This window comes from Bos mutus, chromosome 1, assembly GCF_027580195.1.
Source record: "Bos mutus isolate GX-2022 chromosome 1, NWIPB_WYAK_1.1, whole genome shotgun sequence".
Classification (NCBI taxonomy): Eukaryota; Metazoa; Chordata; class Mammalia; order Artiodactyla; family Bovidae; genus Bos; species Bos mutus.
The window spans coordinates 107670580-107688572 of NC_091617.1; the positions used below are offsets into that span (position 1 = coordinate 107670580).

General features: G+C 46.6%; 1 protein-coding gene across 1 annotated transcript in view; it reads left to right on the forward strand.

The window, feature by feature from the left end:
* The first annotated feature begins 4626 nt into the window (after positions 1 to 4626).
* RARRES1 (retinoic acid receptor responder 1) overlaps positions 4627 to 17993 on the forward strand; it is a 43126-nt gene continuing 29759 nt past the window's right edge. Inside the window, exons 1-2 of the mRNA XM_005907360.2 lie at positions 4627 to 4700; positions 5331 to 5901. Of these exons, the coding sequence (XP_005907422.2) occupies positions 4627 to 4700; positions 5331 to 5901 (645 nt within the window). The remainder of the gene's footprint in view (positions 4701 to 5330; positions 5902 to 17993) is intronic.

Genomic DNA, 17993 nt, shown 5'->3' on the forward strand with positions numbered 1-17993 from the left:
CTCTGGCTGAATGCCCACCTGACTCCACCTGTTCTTAGGTGTATTCTTGGGGCTTGGATAAAGAACGGGGGGCCTGTAGCTCGTGGAACTGGCTCCTGAGTCCTCATACACACCCTCTACAAGCCGGGAGAGCTGGGGATGGCCATGGCAGTAGGGTCACCTTGCTCTTCTCTGCACATCACAGCCCAGGCCCCTCAGGCTGCTGTAAAGGCACTTCAGCAAGCCTGTGTTTAGCTACCCGCAGGGAAGGCACATCCCAGCTCCTCCTTCCTGGAAGAGGGGAATCAACAGTTAATGCCTCTCAAAGCCCTCCCACTTAGCTCTCTTGCCTCTTACCACTCAAAGGGACAGGAAGGGGCAGGGCAGGTGCCCAGGGCTGCTGAATACCTCGACTTGGACAATGAACAGCTGCCCATCCTGCAGTCTGTTCAATCAGAACTCGGGTCTCCTGGCTCAAGACTCTGCCCCTATTAAAATGGCAAAACCCCTGAAAGAAGCAAGGCAGTGAACTGTGGCAGTCATTTACACCACAGTATGAATTAGCTCTTTGGCTCCTGTCCTGGATAGTCTAATGAGGGGAAACGTGACTGGGCCAAAGACAGGAGAGTGTTGAAAGGTGAGGTGCAGATGGAGGAAGACAAGTGCAAACTACATCTATAAGCTGAGGTCATGCTTGCTCTGGCTGTGCTGAGTGATATTAATAGAATTGTAATGTCCCTGTAGGAATGTTGATGAAGGAACTGATAGGAAAGGCACTCATACACAGAATTTCATTTATTTACTTAGAATGGGTAATACATGTTAAAAAACACTGCAAAAGATTATATAGTAAAGAGTTTCTCACACTCTTGTCCCCCATCCCGTTATTGCTATTTTCTTATAAACTTGTTCAGACATCTTTGCCTGTATCCACATTTCTGTATATACTCATATCATGGCAACCCACTCCAGTATTCTTGCTTGGAGAATCCCTTGGACAGAGGAGCCTAGCAGGCTACAGTCCATGGGGTCACAAAGAGTTGGACATGACTGAAGCGACTTAGCAAACATGCATGCTTATGTTTATATAGTTTGTTTCTTTTTTTTTTTTCAGGTTGATAATAAAAATTTAACAGTAACATCATAAAATAAACAAACATATAAAAATCAAATATTTAGTTCTGGATGTTAGAAATAATATGAATCATGTAGTAGGATAACTTTGACTTTCAGCAGATGTCTTTGAGTTGGAAGAATTACTTCTGTTTTGAAAAACCTACCAACAGTTTTTTATTTATGCATTTAAACATGACTCTTTTTTTCTACTTGTCATGTCCAGCAATTCTGGGTTAAATAACCTTTTCAAGGGCTATATTTAAATCTTTATTTTTCAAAGATGGACCTTCCAACCTTAAAACGTGTTTTCTCAATCCTTTTTCAACCAGTGTGTCTCCTGAACTAGCTCAACCAAAACAGGATACCAAAAGAGTCTTAGAAATCATTGAAAGATTTGATTATGAATGAATAGCTAACATGTATTTCCTGATAATTATGAAGTTGGTTCATTAGTTCCATTTTTACTAGAGGACCAGAACCAGGAAGTTTACCTTTAAACGTAGTCTGTGGACTTGAGCACTGACCTAACATATAGCATAAAGTTGCCCTTTTTGTTTTCAACTTTCTCTCATGCATGTGCTTTTTAATTGAAATGCAAGAGAAAGGAATCATTTTTACTTTAACACTGTGACAGTTTTGGTAACTAGTATTCCAAAGTGGGAAAATGTTCACCTCTTCTAATTACATTATGAGGAGATTTAGTTAGATCATTAAGACAGTGGTTACACAGCTTCAGTGGCAGTATGCCAGGTAATACATCATTAGAGATGTCTGAAGTTCAGATGCTTTTTGTAATAAAAGCAGAATATTGGAAACCCTGAGAACAAAACAGTCTGATTGACATAATATATAATTTGAACCATAAAATCTTATCTTGCAGCACTATCAGTACTCTGCTGAATTTATTATGTATATTATTTTAAACAAACAGTAGCATACAATTTGCCCTACCCTACACCTTGCTGTCTGTTAACATTATACCTTAGAGATCTACACGCCTGGATCTCATTCCTTAATGGTGGTAGAGTATCCCACTAGATGGAGGTACCATAATTATTCAGCCATGAGACTTAGATTTTTCCAGCTTTTACTCTTCATTCTTTCCTACAATTTGTACTGATGCCTATGGTATGCCAGACATTGTTCTGGGGTGGAGAGCAGAAAATGAGACATCTGTAAAATGAATTTACAACCTACATAAGAGAGAAACATTCTCATACATCTCTGTGTACAGTGTGGATATATCATTTCTATAAGCTATAGAGGTAGGTTTGCTGGGTCAGTGGGTACATGAATTGCTAATTTTGATTGACATTACAAATAGCCTGGAAAAATATTATATCAATTTTCCTTCTGAATCTTTTCATAAAATTATATCTAAGTACATATATGATGATTTATACCAATATATTTCTTAAACACAAGCCAAATTCTCCATTATAAAAATGCTCACAATCACCTGAGCAATGATTAAGGAACTAGAAGAAGAAAATAGCAACCCACTCCAAGATTCTTGCCTGGAGAATTCCATGGACAGAGAAGCCTGGAGGGCTACTGTCCTTAGGGTTGCAAAGAGTTGGCCACGATTGAGCTAACACACACACACAAACATGACATAGGGGACATTCTTGGCGGGGGGTGGGGGGAGGTGAAGTGGCCAGTCCCACTGGCTACGACTTTCCTCCCTGCCTGTAGGGCAGTCCTCCCACAACACCAGGGAGGCCAGGGGGGGATCAGCCCTGCGACACAAGTTCAGCCCCTTTGGCACACATAGTGCGCCGTTAACATCGCCCGCGCACATGGCATCTGGCAACAAGGAACAACACACACACAGTGTAGAAACTTAGGGGAAAAAATATTAGTGATTCTTGTGACACATCTTGGCCTGCAAGTGAAAATCGCTCAATTAAAAAATCGCTTAATTATGTCTGACTCTTTGCGACCCTGTGGACTATAGCTCTCCAGTCTCCTCTGTCCATAAGATTCTCCAGGCAAGAGTACTGGAGTGGGTAGCCATTCCCTTCTCCAGGAGATCTTCCCAACCCAGGGATCAAACCTGAGTCTCCTGCATTTCAAGCAGATTCTTTACCATCTGAGCCACCAGGGAACCCCATTCCTTAGTGTTTAAAGAACTTCTATAAATCAATTAGAAATTCAACAATCTCACAGATAAATGGACAAAGGACACACACACAGTTCTCAATCAAGGGAATCTTCTGTTCTAGAAAATCTGTTAATAAAGTGAATACTGTAATTAACTTTTGAAATGTGTGTTCCTGACCAATCTGGCCCGAGTGTAGTTACTACCACTATTATAAACAGCTGACCTTGGAAGAGTTCTCTGTACTCAGGCAGCTATGCTTGTTCCCTCGTGTGACTATTTCTTCTTAGGCAAGAATACTAGAGTAGGTTGCCATTCCCTTCTCCAGGGGATCTTCCCAGTGCAGGGATCAAGCCTGGAGCTGTGTCTGGAGCTGTGACAGCCATTCGATAATCATGGAGGTACAGGTGAGTCTATGGACAAAAAGCCAAACAGCTGAGGAGAGCTGTGCAGAAGGATGGAGAAAGGCTGAATCCTTCAAACCATCAGGGAGACACCCGACTCCACACCACTGCAGAGTCCACAACGTTGATGAGTTTTCCCGCAGTTGAAAGCTGCCCAGCACCCACTGGGGGTGAAGCACTGAAATAAAATAAGGAAAATTTAGTCTTTATAAAACCTGGAAGTGATAACTTCTCAAGAAACCTACCATGATAACCCCTTGGAGAAGATGCTTAGGTTCTAAGAAGATAATTATTTGTGTTAGGCTGCCTCTGAAGGCAAGAAACGGAACCTCCAGCTTCAGTGAACATAAGAAATGAGCTCCAGGATCAGCCGATTTGGGTGCTCAACGTCATCAGGAACCCGGGCTCCTCATCTCTCCTCTGCTCAGCCATTCTTCAGATGGGCTTCATCGCGAGACTGTTGGCAAGATAGGGGCGCACTTACATGGGGCACACCCAGACACAATATACATGCTCTGCCCGTCTTCCCATTGTCCCTCAGACCTGGCGTTCAGTTGTCTTCTCCTTGTCCTCTCCCTCCAGCTGCATCTGCTCGCACTTCTTCACACATGCCAGTGGACTCTGGCCTCGGGGCCTCTGCACTTGCGGTCCCCTCGACCTACAGTGTCCACCTGGCTCCCTCATCTCTCCTTCAGGTCCTTACTTAAATATTACTTTCTCAGTGAGGTCTGCTTTGACTACGTTATTTTAAATTATAACCAACTCCCCATCCTCTTTCAGGTTTACTTTTTCTCCACAGCGTGTAACTGCACGCAACAAAGGGTTCATTCCCTTGCCTCTTGGTCTCCGCCTGCCTAGAAGGTGTGCTCCAGGAGCATGGAGACTTACAGATTGCCCCCTCCTCACTTCCCTCAGGCCTAGCAGGATGAGTGTTCCATGAATACCTTGGAGAAAAGACGGGCCGAGACGGACAACATCCAAACGAAGAAGTCGGGGAGGAAAGATGTTTTCAAAGATGGCGTCCCCATGTCGCGCACCCCCACCCAAGCCTTCCCCCACGCATATCTTATCCAGATTCTTTTTATGTGGGGCTTCAACCGGTAACCAGCAAGGAGAAGGGACTTTCTTCGGCTCCTTGGTAGGGATGGGGTCAGCGAGTGTTGGGGAGGGGCAGACCCCTGAACAAACTAAAGACAGGTGGGAGAACGGGTGCTGGGAGTGCCTCTAATTCCGAGTTCTCCTGGGCTTTCTGTCTGTGGCTTAAGAACAATGGCCATCTCTTCCTTCACTGCCATGTGTCTAAAAAGAGTCGTCAACCCTTGCTGCCTCCACAGAACTACAGCCCAATCCATGCCTCACTTCGCCGGACTCTGGTTTCCACGCCCATCTGCGCTCCACCACGGTTATCAACGTTTCCAAGTCCAGTGGGGCCTCTAGGCTCTTATCAGCTTACCACCGCAGCCCCCTCTCCAGCCCCAATTCTCTGGGTATCTGGCTCACTTCAAAGTCATTGTACTATAAGGACCCCCATCAATGCCAGCGACACGTCCTGTTCTCCACCCGTTTCCAATTTCTTCTTCTGGGAAACAAGCTCCAAGCCTTGAACAACTGAAGCAGGTTTGCTGTGAAACCCTGAGGGCTTCGAAATCACACCAACAGCAGCCAGAAACCAGGTCCCCGAGCTAGGTTGTGGGCGCGGGGTGGCGCCGACCTGGCCGCGCTCCCTGGAGAGAGAAGTCTCCACTGCCCCTTGTCCCCCTGCCCGCGCGGCCCCGGCCAGACATCCCCGCCCCGCGCCGCGGAGGCGCCGCCGCGTCCGGGTACCGAGCCGGGGCAGCTGGAGCTCGGGCGGAGTGGGGCGGGGCGGAGGGGCCCAGGGGTTGCGGGAAAAGCCGAGAGGGACCCGGACGCCCTCCAGCGGGCCGCCCTGGGGGCGGGGGGGAGGGGCCCGCCCGGCCTTATTTCCTCAAGCGCCGGCGCCGCCTACCCGAAGCTCGCACCGGTCGAGCGCCGCGCCAACCCGCGTCCATGCAGCTCCGCAGGCAACCGCTTTCCGCTCCCCGGCCGGGGGACACGCGCCCCGCAGCCCAGCGGCTCGCGGTACCGCTGCTACTGCTGCTCGCCCTCCAGGGGGCGGCGGCGTCCGGGGGCCCCGAGGACTCCGGGTGGCTCCAGGACGCGGAGCCCTCGAGCCGGCTCCTCTCGCAGGCGGCGCGCGCGGCGCTGCACTTCTTCAACTTCCGCGCCGCCTCGCCCAGCGCCCTTCAGGTGCTGGCGAATGTGCTGGACGGCCGCTCGTGGGTGAGTACCCGAGCAGCACGGGGGGCGCGCGCGGGGACCGGCCGCCAGCCGCGTGGGCGGTGACTGCCGTACGCGCGCGCCCGTGCTGGGGCTCGCCGGCGAGAACGGTATGCGCCAGGTGCGGAGACAGCCCGGAACAGCTCCCGCGCTTGGAAGGGCCCGTCGGGGCGCAGAATCCGCGGAAAGCGGACTTGTTCTTTCTGGCATTTACAAGGACGTAAAGAATTTTCACAGGGTAGCTCCCATACCTGGGAAACAGGTCTATGGGGAAACTGAGGAACAGGGCCTAAAGGCCAGGCTTGGTCTTTCCAGAGTTGGTTGCTATGAGGTGGTCGCCGAATGCACGACCCACCAGTGGCTTGAGAGTCAGTTCTGGACAGGGTTTTTCAAAATCCAAGCCAGTTCCCACGCCGAACCGTGGACGTTCCCTTGTCAAATGCAGGCCGTCTTGCAAGGGTTTAGGATAATATTGCAGTTTACGCGTTGGCCTGGCCAGGAACCTTCTTAATCCTGGCGTCTGCTTTAATCTAATAAGAGTGAATGACCCAGGGCTGTTGTGTTTGTAAACGGAATGAATGAGAATTTGGCAGCTCGTTGTTTGGTTGCTGATTTCAAGGCTGTAGGTATCATTTTGTGTCCGTGGAGCTACGTTGCTTTTTCAAGTAGAAGATGACTACGAAAGTTACAGAACTACACTTTGTCCCCAAAGTAACGATGCTCTTTCCAGCAACCCCCAATATTCCACAAAGCCTGTAGACTCATCATTGAAGAAGCTAGAGTTTAATGAAGAGGATAAAGAGAAAATTTTAAGGAGTGGCAGTTGAACTTTTAAGATAGTTCTAGACGTGGTGTTGGGGGTGTGAGAACGCCATTTGGAAGAGAACGCCTTGGTTCTTCAAAGACTTAACCCTGCACCCAGTTTGGCTAGATTTATTGACTGGTGAAAGCATTTTTTTTTTTCCCTAGAAAAAGGCAACCTGCTCTTGTCACTTGTAACAGACCTTGCTGTCTCAAGGAGGTTCAGTTTAACTCCCCCCCGCCCCCCACTTCCCCGCAGAGAAGTGAGGGAATAGAACTTGAGAACTTTCTATCAAAGTGGAGAGTAGCCACGTCCCAGAGCCCGAACAGCACCCCCCCCACACCCCCACTCCCCGCCTGGAGATTTGCTCACTGTTTATCAGTGGGAAGGATTCTCTACAGAAAGCCAAGCTCAGATTTCTAAAGTGCACTAGGAATTTTTCAGCCTCAGAAAAGTTTTTCTTCCTTCTGACCATTAAATAATTGAATAATAAAATAATTTGCATTTTCATGCATTTAGTTATCCCCTTATTTTTTATTTATATAATTTTAAAACCTTTTTATTTTAGATTGGAGTGCTGATTAACAAAGCTGTGATAGTTTCAGGTGAACAGCAGAGGGACTCAGCCATACACGTACATACATGTATGGCATCCATGTACATGTATGGCATCCTCCCATCCAGGATGCCATATAACATTGAGCAGAGGTCCCTGTGCTATACAGTAGGACCTTGCTGGATACCCCCTTTTAAAAAAAATAAAATTTGTGGCATCTTTCACAAAATAAACTAGCTCTCAAAATCCAAGTGAGTGAAGAAAATTTTTCCTTTCTTATCCAGAGAGCTCAGTTACTCTTTTCATCTGTAATAATATAGTCCTGAAGTTTAAAGGGATGCTCCTTTTTGGCCTAAAAAATCCCAGGGGATAATCAATAAATTAGATATGCATGAAAGGGAGGAGGAGTTAAGTAGAAGAACACAGAGCAATGACCCTAAGAAAGGATACATTGCTGTGATCTTCTGGTTTACCTTTACATTTCCTCCCAAAATGATTATAAATGTTTTAACATCAGGGAGCCAAGGAAGAGAACTTAGTGACTTTCAGGGCCAAGACTCACAAGAGACTAAAGTGGTTTCAGTTTCTATGGAAATTCAATGAAATTGCTTGATTGAAATCACTTGATTGATTGAAACTACTTGAATAAGAAGAGACCTTTAATGCAAAGAATTTCTGCTTCAATTACATGAGCAGTTGTATCATTGACAAGAGGTGGAAAATGATAGACTCTCAACTACTTTATCCAGTCAATGCATTGGTAGAATAAGTGCTGAGTTCCTCCAGGACTGACTCTGAGTTTAGCAGGTGGCTGGGTGAGTGAGAGAAGTATAGCTGGTAGCATCCTTCTCCATCCTCTGGGTTATTGTGTCCCTTAGTAGATGAGAGACTGGGACCAAATCAGGGTTTTTCAAGCTAATGGCACACTGGTGGGTTATGACATCTGTTTAGTGGTTTCAGTTGTTTTTTGTTTGTGTTTAATGAAACAATTTGGAATACAAATTGCTTAGTGTGCATTGCAGAGTAAAGGTAAGTAGTGCCTCAAAAGATTGCGAACATACATGTAGGAAATGGTTCATTATGAAGTATGCAGTTCTTGTGCATTTCAGTTGAAAAAAAATTGAAAGCCTGTGAACCAGATGATTTTTAAGACCTCTTCCAGCTCTGAAATTTCTTAATTCTAAGTGATTTTTTGGTTCTGGTCAAATCCCTTATTTTAGGAACACTATTGCCCTCTAGTGGTAAAATGCAGTAACAGCTATGGTAGTGAAAGTGTTAGTCACCAGTCTGTCCCACTCTTTGCCTCCACATGGCTGTCCGTGGAATTCTCCAGGTAAGAATAATGGAGTGGGTTGCCATTCCCTTCTCCAGGGGATCTTCCTGACCCAGGGATCAAACCTGGGTCTCCTGCATTGCAGGCAGATTCTTTACTGTCTGGCCACCCGCGATGGTAGTAAATGCAAAGAAGTATTGAGATTCTCAAGTGAGAACTAGCTGGTGAAACCACTTGTGAGTATTCTGTTTTGTTTACTGATTATAAGGAGAGATTGTAAGGAGAGAGTCATAGTGAGGGACACAGGCATCCCTCACTGCCCCTGTCTGATGACCTCTCTTTCCCAACCGTACACTACCCTTCCATGACCAGAAGGCTCCTGTTTCTCTGATGCCACAGGCCCCAGAGCATGGAAGGTTGTGGTGTTGAGAGCTCCTGTGCTACCCAGGGTACCCTGGATAAGCCTACTTCTGACCACCTGGGGCTGTCCCCTACAGTGAGGCAAGCACGCTCAGGACACTTGTAAGACCTACGACCACTAGTCCCTGCCCCAGGCAGCTGGTGAGAAGCCAGCCTTTCCCTGGCATTTAGGAAGACTGGTGAGATCTTTGTGTGCACAGACTTAAGAACAAAGGCAACCCATTTGAAATCAGCCCTTATTTGAGGATTGCTCAGAGGACCAGGCCACGACCTGATTGGAAACATTAATCAAAACATTTGACCAGAGGTAAGGCGGGGGGTAATTATGCCCAAACCTTAACTGCTTCAATTTAAATGAAAATCAGCAAATATAAAACTATCATCTGTCTTTTGGTGTAGCGTGAAGGACATTAATGGGCACTCCTTGCAGTCTTTCAAGCAAGAAGATCCACCCATAATGGGCATCTGTGACTTTCACTTTTGTTTACGTATGATGGCAGAAGCACTTGCAAAGAATACAGTTCACAATCCTCTCCTTTTACTTCTGACTTTTCTTGCCTAACCCTGATTCACTCATACCCAGTTAACCAGCAAGAGTTTTTAGAGGCTTTATCAATTCTTTTTACAGTATTTAACTTGGATTTTGTGGACTTACGTTTTTTCCTGCCTACTCTTCACAAGTTTACTTAACAATTTTGCAGCTAGGTAATGGGTACACCTGACACAGGCAAGTTTCAGAGCAAACCAGCTGACTTCTGTTGATCATCCCTCCCCCTCCCCACAGGTGGACTGGCTGCTGTGTGCCCCCACCAACCCCAGTGTCTATGGGCAGAACAAAGCCTGTCCATTGAGCCGACAAGACAGCTGGGAGAGCGCCTAGTATACTAAGAAAAAGCTTCTTCCTTTATCCCTTTTCAATCTATAAAGCACTTTAATACAGCATAATTCATCTAATTACTGTTCTCCTTGAAGTCTTCTCTCCATTAATGTCAATAATTCAGAGGTGATAGTTCACAAGAATAGAAAAGCAATGCATCAAGCAGACCATAGAAAAGAAAAACTGGAGAATGAAGAAGGCTGCAATGAATATGGAGGGGAAGGATATGTAATAAAACCCTAAAGTGAAAAAATCTCTACTTTCACACAAGGAAGGCTTCTCAGTGCTTTTACAGCCCCCGTGAAAGAACCACAGGGGGATAGCTATTGGCAGGGTGAAGGTGGTGCTCCTCAGCGCCCTCTGCTGTGTTAATGAAACATAACAATCCAGAAAGCACAGAACAGAGACCTTCCAGGGCACTGCACCTGCTGAGATGGCACCAGTGCCCCCCATGTCTCTGCCCTCCTTCCCCCCCCCCCGGCCCGCAGTGCCCACCTAGCCTGCAGGCTCTGACTGCAGAGTTTGGGTCCAGCACCGAAGTGAAAAAGGCCCTGAGGTTAAATCTAGCCTTGGCCTTCCCAGCCTCGTCCTTCAGTCATCTGAGCCAGCTACAAGTGAGCTGGCAAGTAAGAATGCTTTTAACCAGCTTGTAAGAAGTTGCTTTTGAATCACACACTTTTTTTTTTTACCAGCCCACAACATTTCCACTCGTCTTGCCACACAGGGTGTCAGAGCCAAGGATGCGTGTGATCACAGAGAGTTAGTCTTGGCCCCAAATAAAGATCACTGTCATGAATTTAACCACCAGGAGTCTGGCTTGGTGGCATGCTCTTCTTGAACAACCTAGGTGGTTCTGCTGGAGACAGAATGTAAATAGCCCTAAAGTGACTGATCTTAAAGAGACACAGAATGTTGAATACACACACACACACACACACACACACACACACACACAGTCTCCCAAATCCCACCCGACCCTTGATCTCAGAGCATCAGCATGAATCACCTAGAAATTCTTCCGCACTTCTGCAGGCTTGGCGTTTATTCGCCTTTGTGATGGTCCCCAGTTTAAGAGGTTTGCACAGAGTTAGTCCCATAGTAGCAGTAGCACTTCTCCACTTTGGGTTACTTCTTAGAATCGTTCAGGACGCCTCTGGCCAGTCAAGTTGAGTTGGAAAAGAGCCTTGTACCGTAGTTGTGTAGATGATGTGTCCCAATCCGGATGGCCCCAAGGGAGGTGCCCACACAGAACACTAGGAAGGATCACAAGTAATTTTGTATCTGTATTGATTTCACTGCTGTGACAAATGACCACAATCTTTGTAGGAAAAAAACAACTCCCACAAATTCATTCTCTTACAATTCTGGAGGTCAGAAGACTGAAATCAGTCTTCTGGGCTAAGATCTAGGGCTGTGTTTCCTCTGGAAATTCTAGGGAAGAATCCATTTCCTTGCTTTTTCCAGCTTCTGAAGGTTGCCTTCACTCTTTGGCTCACTGTCCATCCTCCATCTTCATAGCCAGCAGGCAGCAGCTGATGATAACACTCGTAAGGACCCATGTGAGTACACTGGGCCCACCTGGATCAGCCAGGATACTCTGTCCAGCTCAGGGTCCTTAACCTGATCGTACTGGCCACGTCCCCTCTGCCTTGTAACATGTTCAGAGGTTTAAGAGATTAGGATGTGGACCTCTTTGGGGGCCACTCCTCAGCCCACCACACCCAGCTTCCGGGTGACTGTGAGCTGATGCAAGTACTTGCCACACTGCCAGACACGTGACTCTGCTCAAGAAAGGGCAGCTCTGGCTGATCTCTGCAGCCCCAGTAACAACCTCACCCCCCAGCACGCCTGCCCTTCATACTCTGTCTTGACTGGCACCTGACTGTAGGCTGCTTTGTGCTCCTGCCCTGCACATGTGTCAGCTTCTACAGGGTGGAGGGCATCCCTTCTCTTTATGTCTTCCCCTGTACTGACGAAGGGACCTGCTAAAGACAATAGAAAGAAGTGCCTTGCTGCTGCTAAGTCAGTTCAGTCGTGTCCGACTCTGTGCGACCCCAGATATGGCAGCCCACCAGGCTCCCCCGTCCCTGGGATTCTCCAGGCAAGAACACTGGAGTGGGTTGCCATTTCCTTCTCCAATGCATGAAAGTGAAAAGTCAAAAGTGAAAGTGAAGTCGCTCAGTCGTGTCCGACTCTTAGCGACCCCATGGACTGCAGCCTACCAGGCTCCTCCATCCATGGGATTTTCCAGGCAAGAGTACTGGAGTAGGGTGCCATCGCCTTCTCCGAAGAAGTGCCTTAGGAGGTGCTGATTTCCCCATCTTCAGCCAAATGCTGAATAATCAAGTGTCAGTCAATTCTGTGTTGGCAAGAAATTGAAAGTCTCCAAGTCTAATATTTAATGATTCTATATCCTTGAAGTTTTCTGACTACAAACCCCAAAAGAAAAATATTTAAATATGTAAAACATAGTAATTAAGATATTAAAATTAGATGAAAACAAAGGCAGCTGGAGGGGTGTTGGGACCACTGGGCACCTGGAACAGGAGGAGGCCAGGCCAGGACCCAACCCATTCCCAAGCTGCCTACAACAACTCGAATCCCTCTCACAATCAGCCTTTCCTGAGGAGCCCCATCCTAGGCCAGAGGGGAACACTGCCTCTGACCACTCCCCAGCTCTTTGGGGAGGATCAAGAACTCATACCCAGAGCTGACCAAACAGATTAACACAACAGTAGTCTTCCTGTCTCTCTCCACTACCCCTTAGCCTGAGAGTGTCCAAGGCAGAGATCTCCTTCATCCCCACAGGATAGGGCCTGATCTGAAGGTCACTGACTTTTGCTCCATATGTTGCATTCACCTTATCAGGCATTGCCCGAGAGAAGGAAAATGCAATGAAATAACTCCAGGGTATAATGTAATACACTAATGTTCTCCCTGTCCAGAACATAAGTGCAGCGCAGCAATTTTTATCCACAAATGAGTTGTTTACTTGTCTCCAACTAAGCCTGACTCATAAAACTAACCTTATAAAATGAAGAAGTTTGCTTTTCCTGGAATGGCATGACATTTATGTTTTCTTACCAAACGTGAAGGCTGGAGGGGACATTTAGAAGCTGAGTCTGTTAGGTCAGTGAAGCTCACTGTGCTCCCGAGGGGAGATCAGCATCAGCTTTGAGCTCTCGACAACTGGCCTGTCCCCGCCGCCCACCCCCTCGGTGTGGGAACATGAAGTTTAAGGCTATCACTGCCGGCTCTAAGGCCGCATGAAGGGACTGTGCCTGGAAACCAATGGCAGAGGGGAAAAACATGAGACAGTCTTTCCCTGAAACGTAGAGTTTTCTTTTTTTTTCTTTCTTTTTTTTGGCCACACCGCATGGCATGTAGGATCTTAGTTCCCCAACTAGGGGTCGAACCCACACCCCCTTCAGTGGAAGTGGGGATTCCTAACCATTGGACAGCCAGGCAGTTCCTAAGGGTTTTCTTTGTAGAGGTGAGTTTTGGGCAGAATCGTGTCTTTGGAGACTCCCAGAGTCACGGCATTTTTGCAGCCCCTACAGCAGCTGGCAGCAAGATTTCTCTGGGTACCTGCCCTGCTCCTCAATTTGCCCAGGTTTTTGTTGGATTTGATTGAGTTTAAAGGGGATGTTAGGTTTTTTAAATGTGCTCTTAGAATAATAAACACCTATTCTCCATCCCTTATTAGGTTCCTCAGTTTTACATTCAATACTCACATCCCATATTTCAGTGACTTTTAAGCAAGCAAGCATTGTATAGTATCTAATATAATGATAGTGTGGACATGTGCTGGAGGAAACATCTTTGATCCCACTGACATGAAAACAAAACCTTTGTGTTTTACAGAAACAGCTTTTTACTGAGAAATGAGACACAACTTAGTGGAGTTGCTTTTGGAATGTGTGATTTTTAACTTCTGAATATAAATTGTATTACATGGCCAAGTAGCTACCCATGCAGCAGGAAGCAAAGGAATGAATTTTCTTCAAAAACAATTTTAGGGACTTGCCTGGTGGTCTAGGGACTCCCCAGGTGGTGCTAGTGGTAAAGAACCCACCTGCCAATGCAGGAGATGTAAGAGACTCGGGTTTGATCCTGTGTTAGAAAGAAAATCGCAACCCACTCCAGTATTTTTGCCTGGAGAATCCTGTGGATAGAGGAGCCTGGCGGGCTGCCGTCCTTAGGGTGGCAAAGAGTCAGACACGACTGAAGTGACTTAGCACACATGCGTGCACTGGTGGTCCAATGGATAAGACTCTGAGTTTCCAGTGTAGGGGACCCAGATTCAATCCTTGGTCAGGGAGCTAGACTCTACATACCACAGCAAAGGTTGAAGATCCTACATGCTGTGACTAAAACCCAGTGCAGCCTAAATAAGTAAATATATCAATAATAAAATAAACTTATCTCCTTTAACCCTTAGGACAACCATAATCCATTCATTTCTTTTTAATCCAGACTACCTACTCCAAATATCCCTGCTTGAAAAACAGCACATCCTATGTCATCATGGAGTTTATCAGTTGCATCCCCTGAAAGAGAGGGTATACCTGTCCCCTGAACTTTGTAAGGCATCATGACCTGATTTGCCAGAGACCCCAGGTGGATCAGAATTTACGATAACACTCCTCCATTTCATTCAGTCTCATGATAGGAGACTCCTCAGGCCTTCGGAGAGAAATGATGGTCATGTCCTTCATCCCCTGGTCATCTGTCTTCTAGTGACCACCTCTGGTGTTTACTTCCTGTCCCTCCTTCTGAACTTCAGTGCCAGAGAGTTCTCAAAGTGTGGTCCCTGGACCAGCAGCCACAGCATCCCCTGGAACTGGTGAAAATGCAGGGGCTTCGGCCCCGCCCCTGGTTTACTGAATCAGAACTGGAGTGGCCCCATAAGACACTGGTGGGGCCAGTGTCTTCATTAGCACGCCCTCCAGGAGATTCTGTTCCAGCTCAAGTTTGAGACCCATTGCTCTAAAATAAAGTCCCTGAAGACACCTTCTCTAATCTGGCCCCACCCATCATGGTAACCTCCACTCCAAGTATCCCCATCACTAACTTGCTGGTCTCCCCAGCCTGGCTGCTCACCTCTCTTCCTGTCCTGAGGGCCCTCACCCTCTCTCTCCCAGGTCGTCTCCATTCCCTCCTCCTCCTGGAGATTCCTGTTCATGTGCTGCACTGACTCAAGTGCCCACTTCAGCCTTGCCTGAAAGGGTGTATACAGGCCCTCCTTCCAGAGTCCTGGATGATCCTCACTTTCATACTTCTGTGGGTTATTGTGCCCACAAAAAAGCTGTGTTGAAGTCTTAACCCCTCTATCTGTGATTACAACCTTACTTGGAAATAACAGAGTCTTTGCAGATGTAATTAAGATAAGGCTATATTGGGTTAGCATGCGCCTTAAACCCAGTGACTGATGACCTTATCAGAAGGTCATGTGAAGATACAGAGAGAAGAACACCATTTAAAGACAGAAGCAGAGACTGGAGTGATATAGCTGCAAGCCAAGAACACCAAGGTTTGCCTGCCACCACCAGAAACTCAGAGAGGCAAGAGGGGATTCTATCCAGAGCCTCAGAGGGACTAGACAACACCTTAATTTTGGACTTGTAGCCTTCAGAGCTGTGAAAGAGTTCATGTCTGTCCTGTTAAGGCACAAAGTTTGTGGTACTTCATTATAGCAGCCGTAGGAAACAGAAATACCCTGCCTGGCCGTCTCCCTTCCAGAAGGTCTTCACTGTCTTGTCTACAGGAAGCATGATTATTGACAGTCCAACTCTGTCAGTCTCTCTGTCCCTCCCTCCCTTTCTCATACCTCATGCACACACACTTCCCACACATACCCCAGGCAGCTTTCCTTCTGTCCTCTCTTAAGGGGAGTGACTGGGTCTATATGTGTAACCTCTGCGCTATTCAAGGGAAGAACAGGGGTCTGGAGCCAGGCTTCACTACTTAGTACCTCTGGGACTTGGTGTAATTCCTTAACTTCGGGTAAGTGCCTCCGTCTTCATCCTTAAATGGGGATAAGATCAGTATTTCCCTGAAAGGACTCTTGTGCTGTGTTAAGTACTTCCTGGGCACTGTGTTGAGCCACATGAAGCATGTAGTGAGAGTTCAGGATATTTGACATGTATTTTGTAGCTTTTATCATGATGCTGCCCAGTGGCTAGCAGGATGCTTTATACACAATCCCTGAATAAATGCTTGACATTTTGATAGATATTTGAGGAGCATTTTTTTGTTTATAAAAAAATACCTAGTGAGATGAGTTGTACTTTGAAGGCATTCTCTGGTACACTTTATTAAACAGGACTTTTAAAGTGGCCTGTTTCCCTCCCAGATGACTCCAAGTGAAGAAAAGTGTTAGTCTCTCAGTCGTGTCTCATCCCGTGGACTGCAGCCCCCCAGGCTCCTCTGTCCATGGAATTCTCCAGGCCAGAATACTGGAGTGGGTTGCCATTCCCTTCTTCAGGGCATCTTCCCAACCCAAAGATCGAATCTGCATCTCCCGCATTGCAGGCAGATACTTTACCATCTGAGCCACCAGGATTGCCCCAAATCAAAGTGCTAGTCACTTTTCTAAGGAGCCTGTCCTGAGAGAGGGCGGCTGTGGGGGACTATCCTTGTTCATGGCCTTTGGGGACAAAAACCAAGAAACCAAGAAAAATCTACAGAACACACAAAAAAACTGGTTAGAACATGAACCACATCATTGGTGGTCCATGACTACAATGCATTTACTTCTAGGCTATAGTAAATAAGTCCTCTTTTATATGTAATTAGAAATCTGTAGCAAAGAGTTGCCAATTCATTCCTTCAGGTTATACAGCCACATGGTCAATTGCTTTGTTTACTGATTTGTTGTTGATATAAAAAGCCTCATTCTGGAAAAGATTAGAATGAGGTGCTGTGCCCCGGGCCATGCTTTAAGAGAGGGTTGTGGAGCTTCCTAATCTGTTCGCAGATGGGCAGTTTTGGCAGCGTGATGATGGGAGGAACAGAGCCCTGAGATCCTCTCTGTGGGAACATGCCTCACATCAGGGAAGCCAGACCTGCCTGTCCCCTTCCCGACAGACCTGGCTCTTAAAAAAGGTTCAGCTTTAAAAAAAACATCTTTTAATGAATGGATTAGCTTTGAACCACATGCTTTGTACCACGTACCACGTGTAGCAACCCGTGCTCTAAGTGTAGGGAGGACCACCTGAACTTGAGACCTCAGCTGCATCCCAGGTGCAGAGCCTCTAGATTCAAAATCACGACAGTGAGCAGTTTATTGCACGCACAGATCTGATCACACCAATATGCAGGTCAAAAGCAGAAGTTTAAGATCCAGGGTGGAGACATCCATACCAAGTTACTTTGGACTTGACTTCTTGCACTTGTTGGTCCCAGGCACAAAGCTGAGGGAGTAATACCCTCATTACCTTTGCTCCCTGGAGACCCCTCTCTGATGATTGGTTATTCTCTTTTATCCCCTTTCCCATTGTCAACTGAAAAAACAAACAAACAAACAAACAAACAAAAGCAGAACCTGGAAGTTGAGAGGTTTGTTTTATTCGGCGGACTTACTGAGGACTGTAGCCCAGATACAGCTTCTCAGATTGCTCTGAGGGACTGTTCCAAAGACGTAAGGGAAGAGCTAGGAGATGTAGGAGTTTTTGCTGGAAAAGAACAAACAAATATTTGGTTGAACATCCAAAGATTACTGCTGATCACTAAAACAGAGACCTCAAGTTAATGATTTTAGTGCTTTTCTATGTATGGGAAGATGCAGGAGTCTGGGATCATTGAAATCATTCCTTTGATAAACATCTTAACTATCTGGGAGCAATATCCTGTTTTTCCCCTCCTGGTTTCCTCTCAGGGTCCACTTTTGGGGTCTTAAGGCTGCAGTACTCTTTGTTTACTGAAATGGCAGGCAGCATTCTTTGTCCACAGTGCCTGTTCTTGGTCCTAAATTGACCCAACAGTTGGGAGGCATCTCATGACCAGTTTTGTCCCATGGCTCTAGGAAAGCTCATCCCTAGATTAGGTGAGGGTTCTGTTGATAGGCTACTCAGTGTGCTAAATTTTTTGGATGAGGCCCTGTTGATTATCTAAAATCCTCGGAATTGTCCGTTTTACTAGTCAGTTATCATCCAGGAAATGTTTT